Source organism: Physella acuta, unplaced genomic scaffold, assembly GCF_028476545.2.
Source record: "Physella acuta isolate Inbredline_101_S28 unplaced genomic scaffold, ASM2847654v3 ptg000790l, whole genome shotgun sequence".
Classification (NCBI taxonomy): Eukaryota; Metazoa; Mollusca; class Gastropoda; family Physidae; genus Physella; species Physella acuta.
Window position 1 is genome coordinate 201,687 of NW_026732308.1, and position 8,523 is coordinate 210,209.

Here is an 8,523-nt window from a genome sequence, read left to right on the forward strand (position 1 = left end):
TTGGGAAATACAATGCGTCATGACAATGAGTTTTAATTATTTAAGTATCATTACATTGAAATAACATAATTAGTGTTACCGGTCAGTTAAATTAGCGAAAGTAGCAACAAATTAAACGTATATTAATAGTACGTTACGTTTTTAATTAATTACAGGTAAGTAGTCCAGAGGCGTTGCAAGGGTAGGGCGGGTGGGGCGGTCGCCCCAGGCAAAAATGTATAATTCGCCCCGGGCCCCAGAACGTGTCGCAACGCCTCTTGAGTAGTCACGTGCTGGCGTAATGACTGTGATAGTAAATTAAGTAGACCACCTGGGCTAATTAACTACTTCAAAATGTGTCATCTATATCGGATTTTTAAAAAAAACATATCTCCGAAGCAACATTCAAATGGACTGAAATAACATTTTCATTATGTGATGTATTCTACAAACAAGATGTACATGTAAACAAATAGCAACATATTCATTACAATTTACAAGTTATTGACATATACACAAATAGCATGTTCATTCAATGTGTACAGGTTTATATGTAGATTCCGTTTGTAAGTTTGTTGGTAGATAATACTCTCATAATAGTCTTACATGTTATGTGTTTTGTTTAGTACATAATGTGTTGGCATTGTATGTACATCTTATGGCTGCTGTTAAAACGTGTTAATTGCATGAATAAATATAAAAGTTAGAATCTAAAAAATGCACTTACCTTTTCGGTAAAGACAAATAGAAGATAGTAAGTCAGATGGATATCAATGACATTATGTTAAACAGTAAGTGTGGAGTATTATGAGTAGTATTCAGATGTGTATGGTGTTTTAGCAGCCAAAACTGAAGGGGTGGTTTAGTGTTCAAAGGTGTTTGGTAAAAAAAAATTAAGTTGTGTCGTACGTATTAAATCCTAGTGTACATTGTGACTCTCGTTAGTAGGTGGTAAAGTTCATTACGCTTTACTCGCAATTTGGGTTATCAATTTATTAGTATTAGTAATAAAAAAATTGTACACGTTACGTTAGATTATAAAACAGGCTAAGTTGGATTTCGTTATCTCAAAAGAAATGAGGATCTACCTGGTCAAGCGATGTCGCAACGTACCCCCCCCCCCCGCCGTCCCCATTAAGTCCAAACTGTCCTTACGTTAGGTGAAGTAGAGTTTATGTAATCCATCCCTTTTTAGATAAGGCAGTCAATACAGTAGGTATAACAGACTTTCAAAGAACGCACTAGGCGTGGTCAGGGTTAGATGTTCCCAGACGCGTAGCGACCCATTCCGGGGCCGGGGGCGAGGTAACTATCGATTTTTGTCCCCCCTCCTCCCACCGCTTTATGTAATTATAGTTATTAAAATAGTGAAAAAAGCTGTATACCAGTCACTTTCCCCTTTGTGTCACACAATCGTTACAGAAAACAGTTAAATAAACCCGTAAAGTCAAGTTCTTTGACTAATAATTCAGTTATTGCAACTCAGAAAATGCTTTTTATTTATTTATTTTCCACCACGTTAGGCACCCCCCCCCCCCGCCCACCCACTAAGATTAAGGCCCGGGGCGGCCACCCCCTCCCGCCATCCCTTAGCCACGCCTCTGGAAGTTCGGCATGGCGCGTCTGAGACCTTCGGTACGAAAGATTGGAACAATGGAGTTAACCTATACGTCACATTCTCTATGACCTACCCATTTATCATAAGACTGCTCCATGCAAATGCGAAGCAGTTTCGGTCAGGTACACTAGGATCTAACCGCGACCAGTTGCCTTGAGACTTACTGGCTTTGTCGTTGCCGATTTCCGGGACCATGTTCTCAAGCATCTCGCCGATCTTCTCGAACTTGAAGTACGTGGTCGGCTTGCCCAAGGCGGTAAGCTCGAAGTGGAGAGCTTCGCCAGCAAAGTGGCAATATCGGTTCTCTAGGCCGTCCGGTTGGTAGAGAATCTTTGTGGTGCTCCATTCGTACCGCTCCATCTGCGAGTTGAAAGGAGTTTGTTTTTAATTTCTCGTATACGAAATATTGTTATCATGCATAAAATCATCCTGAGTCGGAAAAACTTAGTTTTGCAACTTTGTCTGTATGTCTGTGTGTGTGTGTCTGTGTCTGAAGCTAGGCGTAGAAACAAATAACAGCCATATTGTTTTCTTGTTTCTGTTAGACAAATTTTGTGACTGAAACCCAAGTAGGTGTTGCTATAATAGACCGAGACACACTTTTTAGTTTATACTAGAATACCCGTCATCCGTTGGATAACTGTGGGTTTCGGGGGTCATCCATAAAAAAACATCACGTCTGTCACTCAGAGGCATAGCGACCCTTCCCGGCGCCCGGGGACAAACTTTTCGATTTTAACCCCCACCCCCCCAAGATTTCGATTTTCAACCCCCCCCCCCTCAAACTTTTGATGTGCACCCCCCCCCCCCCCACTCAAACTTTCGATTTGAACCCCCCTCAACCTTTCAATTTATTTTTCCAAACCATTTTGGCGCCCCAACATATGTCCCCCCCGCCCCCCCCCCTTCCCCCCTCCACCTCCCCCCGCCTCCCCTTCCCCCCCCCCCCCCCGCCTCCCCCTCCCGCCCCCCCCCCCCCCTCCTCGCTACGCTACTGCAGTGTCACTTATCGTCACAAAAAACAGACCCCACATTCAAAAATATGTTTCTTATCTTTTAAAAACACAGAAAACACCGATTTCGGACTATCCCTTCATATACTGACGTCACATGTGACCTACTCAACTCTACTTCACCTGCCCAGTGTCCCGCCAAGTCTCAGACAACATGTTTTTATCGTTTAAAAAACGATTCCAGCCGAGCATGTCTTTGACCACACTATCCTTTCATATGCTTAGGACAAAGAAACAGATGAACTCTACTTCACCTGCCCTGTATCCTGCCAAGTTCAGATAGGCAACTTTATCATTCACATCTAAAAAAAAAATTGAAAAAAAATATCATTGACATATTGGTCTAGAACCTGTGCCACCCACATGAGAGCGGGCTACGCTACCAACTTAGCTATTCACTCGTGACGTCACAAATGAATTTTTATACTATACTTTTGAGTCTCCGCGCATAGATCTAGATCTAAGTCTAGTAGTAGTAACTTTCAAATTAAATTTAATCTTAAATTAGCCAAACAAAGATTTATATAAAATAATTAAGGCCTGAAATGGATTCTAGATGTATTAAGGCCTGAAATAGATTCTAGATGTAGAATTTACATTAAGTCTAGTAGTGACCTAGATCTAGGCTAGATCTAGGCTAGATTCATAACTTTCCTTCGACAGCTGATCTTTAGATCTAGAGAAATTTATCGTAAAACTAAATGAAAAAGACAGTTGAAAATTGATATAAGTGTTGGAACGTAATAAATACAGCAAACGGACGTATTGTTTAAGTTATAGCCGGCAGAAAATTAGCTTTGTAACGCGTTAAACTTTTGAATGGGCCACAAAGTCTATGATGGGGTCCGCCATTTTTATTGAACCAAAAAGTAAACACATCAAGGGACGTCACTATCCCCACAAAGTTTATTCAAAGTATTAACATTTTTAAAAAAATACGGTTAATTTAACTATGAATAAATCAATAAATTAATTAACGTCTTTAAATAAATTTGTGATTAACAGTCTGTCTTAAAACAAAATTTTTTCTCTACCTACATACTATTTTACAGCTTTCCACGATGAGTGCAACCATGCGAGATAGTCGATCAGGCAAACAAACAAACAAACAAAAAAATAAATATTCAAACATGTAAACAAACTTGACTTTTAGTAGTATACTAGACTACCCGTCATCCCTTGGATAACTGTGGGTTTCGGGGGTCATCCATCAAAAAACATCACGTCTGTCACTCAGAGGCATAGCGACCCTTCCCGGCGCCAGGGGACAAACTTTTCGATTTGAACCCCCCCCCCCCCGCAAGATTTCGATTTGCAACCCCCCCCCCCCCCTCAAACTTTTGATGTGCACCCCCCCCCCCCCACTCAAACTTTCGATTTGCACCCCCCTCAACCTTTCAATTTATTTTTCCAAACCATTTTGGCGTCCCAACATATGTCCCCCCCCCCCCCCGCCCCCTTCCCCCCTCCACCTCCCCCCGCCTCCCCTCCCCCTCCCGCCCCCCTCCTCGCTACGCTACTGCAGTGTCACTTATCGTCACAAAAAACAGACCCCACATTCAAAAATGTTTTTTTATCTTTTAAAAACACCGAAAACACCGATTTCGGACTATCCCTTCATATACTGACGTCACAGGTGACCTACTCAACTCTACTTCACCTGCCCAGTGTCCCGCCAAGTCTCAGACGACATGTTTTTATCGTTTAAAAAACGATTCCAGCCGCGCATGTCTCTGACCACACTATCCTTTCATATGCTTAGGACAAAGAAACAGATGAACTCTACTTCACCTGCCCTGTATCCTGCCAAGTTCAGATAGGCAACTTTCATTCACATCTAAAAAAAAAAAAAATTGAAAAAAAAAAGATCATTGACATATTGGTCTAGAACCTGTGCCACCCACATGAGAGCGGACTACGCTATCAACTTAGCTATTTACTCGTGACGTAACTAATGAATTTTTATACTATACTTTTGAGTCTCCGCGCATAGATCTAGATATTAGGCTAGTAGTAGTAACTTTCAAATTAAATTTAATCTTAAATTAGCCAAACAAAGATTTATATAAAATAAAGAAGTTCTGAAATTAGCTAGATCTAGATAATTCTATCTAGATCTATATTCTAGGACTCGCTTGCTTAGGTCTTAAGTTTAGTTTTTCTTGCTAGATCTAGATCTAGATCTAATCATTAGCTACGCTGATAGGCCCGGAGCGAGCATTTCAAAATTACCATATTCCAAACAAAGATTTATATAAAATAATAAAGGTCTAAGATAGTTTAGTATATAGAAAATCATTATTATCTAAATCTAGATAGAATTATCTATATTTTAGATATACGACTGAGCTATATCTAGAGTTTACGTCTATAATTTTGCACACATAGTGGTATAGAAGCCGCGTATGAATCTTAAGCTACGCAAATAGATCTAGGCCCTGACTCCAGCACTTCAAAATTTGCATAGGGGCCTAGTCAAAACAAAGATTTATACAAAACAATAAAGGTCTAAAATATTTTAGTATATAGAAACTCATTATTATCTAAATCTAGATAGAATTATCTATATTCTAGATCTACGACTGGTTTGCTTAAGTCTCGTTTTTTTGGATTGTATTTATAACTAATAAATCTATGATTTGACCTAGATTCTAGATTCTAGATCTAGATCTAAAAATAACTTTTCTTCGACAGCTGATCTTTAGATCTAGAGAAATTTATTGTAAAACTAAATAAAAAGGCAGTTGAAAATTGATATAAGTGTTGGAACGTAATAAATACAGCAAACGGACGTATTGTTTAAGTTATAGCCGGCAGAAAATTAGCTTTGTAACGCGTTAAACTTTTGAATGGGCCACAAAGTCTATGATGGAGTCTGCCATTTTTATTGTACCAAAAATGTAAACACATCAAGGGACGTCATATCCCCACAAAGTTTATTCAAAGTATTAACATTTTTAAAAAAATACGGTTAATTTACCTATGAATAAATCAATAAATTAATTAACGTCTTTAAATAAATTTGTGATTAACAGTCTGTCTTAAAACAAAAATTTTTCTCTACCTACATACTATTTTACAGCTTTCCACGATGAGTGCAACCATGCGAGATAGTCGATCAGGCAAACAAAAAAACAAACAAAAAAACAAACAAAAAAATAAATATTCAAACATGTAAACAAACTTGACTTTTAGTAGTATATAGACTATTTGAAGCGTCTCTTTCATTACAAAACTAGTTTATAACTATAACGAAACAACGTCCATTGACTGAAGGGGTGAGAGTGGAGAGGGAGGGGGGGGGGGGGTTACCGATCCGTAGAACTTACGATGGTATAGAGTCCCTGTACTAGTTGTATCAATGTGCTCCAGACTAGCGTTAGAGTCTTGTAGGCGGACCCCTTTAGGTTGGAAAAGTCCCGGGCAGCGGCCGTAGTGATGACCGGCAGTTTCCAGTACCTGAAAGCATGATATAATGTATATTAATAGATATATAAACAAACCGGAATTTTACGGTAAATAAATAATAATATGAAAACATACAGCTTTGAACAGAGCAGCCTTTCTCGTTATATAAAAACTATCTAAAATTATAACAGCGTTCATGTATATCTATGAATAGACCGTCAAATTTCCCGAAAGTAAATATGGTGACGTTCAAATACATCAATGAATAGACGTTCAACGTAGGTAATACGTGCTTAGTTGAATGTATTGTATACTTATTTAAATTCACTTTACTTTGGGTATCAAGAAGTTTTTTATTTTATTTCCAAACTGTCGTTCAATTTGGAGTCAAACTATTGAGCTTGGTCGGTTTTTGAGCAAGAGACACAACTAAATGTATCTGGCCAGTGGTGATACAGGCACGACAAACTTTTGTGGAATTTGTGACTACCGATTTAACTCTACACGACTGACCTAACCTCTTAGGGTGGGCTATAGGCTGGACTCATATGACCTGGCCCGGGTGGCTATTGGCACGCTAGAATGGGTATGGCCAAACGATCTATTAACACAACTGATTTTACACGTAGGATATTAGCGTGACTGTATTAGTATGATTGGCTATTGGCACAACTGATCTGGTATGTCGGCTAATTGACAGGGCAGAGCTGGTCTGACGAGCTATTGGCACGACAGAACTGACCTGGCCCGACGAGCTATTAACACAACTGATTTGACATGCCAGGCTATTGGCACACTATAACAGACATGGCTTGACGAGCTATTCACACAGCTGAATTGACGTGGCGGACTATTGACACAACTGATTTTATCCGTCTGTCTATTGACACAACTGATTTGATCTGTCTATTGGCGCGACTGAACTGACCTGGCCTGTCTAGCTACCGGCGCCAGAGCATATTCACAGCTAGGCCCGAGCAAGACGTGGGGCCTTCTGTTGATGTAGAACGTGATGGCCTCGTTCATCGCCTCGTTGGCGGCGCAGTGGGTGTCAGCGTGGAGGATTTCAATACGGCGCCCCTCTAGTGGACCACCTGGTTGGCACACCTGTTGTGAAGAGAGAAGGTAGGGGGGGGGAAGATACAAGTCGTAACTGACGCATGCAATTTAAAAAAACAAACTAGAAAAGTTACATTTCTCCATTAATTTCGTCAAAACATTTACCATATTAGTGTATTTTTTTTTACATTTAGTCATTTTATCATTAGCATATTTTTAGAACGTAATGTTTTTTGTTTTTTTTTTAAATTCAAACGCGATTATCTTCCATTATGTAGTTTATACACAGTAAAAATATTAGAGTTTTGTTAGTTATTTTACCTTTTCAGCAGCTGATGTATTTTATACACAATTAAAATATTAGAGTTTTGTTAGTTATTTTACCTTTTCAGCAGCTGATGTATTTTATACACAATTAAAATATTAGAGTTTTGTTAGTTGTTTTACCTTTTCAGCAGTTGATGTATTTTATACACAATTTAAAAAATAGAGTTCTGTTTAGTCGTTTTACCTTTTCAGCAGCTATTAGTATAGCAGGGAGAACTCTTTTCATCGAGAACGTGTAGCTCTCGTTCATCGGGAGTAGCGTCACCATGGTTACCTGACCATCGGTGGGCTCGGTGCCGGCAATCGAGTTGACCAGGAACTGGGTGACCCAGAGGATGAGCATCGTAGACCCCATCGATGCGCCGTTTACATTAGCTTAGCTGTGTTCTCATTGGTCCGTGGGTAGACGTAAAAACAGGAGGTCTGAGAAAAGAAAGGTTAAAGCAAATGTCAATGTGTTGTTCTGTTTTAGTGTTTCTGTTTATGTTTCATTTGAAACGCCGGCATAATAAAAAAACAATTGTATCAATTATGTTTTCTTCTCATTTCAAGGCAGGAGTACTGTAACGCACATACACACAATCATATATGTATATATATATATATATATATATATATATATGTGTGTGTGTGTGTGTGTGTCTGTGTGTGTGTCTGAGTAAAAGTAAAATGAAGCTACTATTTGTGACCTATCGGGCAAGTAAATTATAGTTCACCGGTTTTCGTTATACGGCATATGAATATATATTATTGTATAAGTATTTTACACTTATAAACAAAAATAATGCATGTAAATATACCTATATTACGTACAAGCCTATAGACATGGACAAAAATAGAGATTTCACAATGACAAATGGCCATAGAGTCTTCTTTACTATTACTGTGTGAAAAGGCTAAATGTCACCCTAATGTCATGTGTAAGCTTTTAATCGCCACACGATTTGATATACTGTTGGCATCAATGACCTTCATCCAAATTCCATAGAATGGTCAGACAGACCAGACCAGCAGTGACAGACTTAACAAAGGTCACTTTTAGGTCCGTGTTGACCCCAAAATTAGTCGTCTGATGGCGTCTCTCGGCCGATTACGAGGGAGAAATTTCACGCGGGATGA

At 39.1% G+C, this 8,523-nt stretch overlaps 1 protein-coding gene across 1 annotated transcript; it reads right to left on the reverse strand.

Moving 5' to 3' along the window:
• Positions 1-410: 410 nt before the first annotated feature.
• Positions 411-7,807, reverse strand: LOC131950933 (atrial natriuretic peptide receptor 3-like). Its single transcript, XM_059313143.1, has 5 exons — positions 7,589-7,807; positions 6,947-7,125; positions 5,940-6,069; positions 1,762-1,957; positions 411-424 (listed from the first exon to the last, which is right to left on the reverse strand). The coding sequence occupies exons 1-5, from the start codon at positions 7,757-7,759 to the stop codon at positions 411-413; spliced, it is 690 nt and encodes a 229-aa protein (XP_059169126.1). The 5' UTR covers positions 7,760-7,807.
• Between the last annotated feature and the right edge of the window lie 716 nt (positions 7,808-8,523).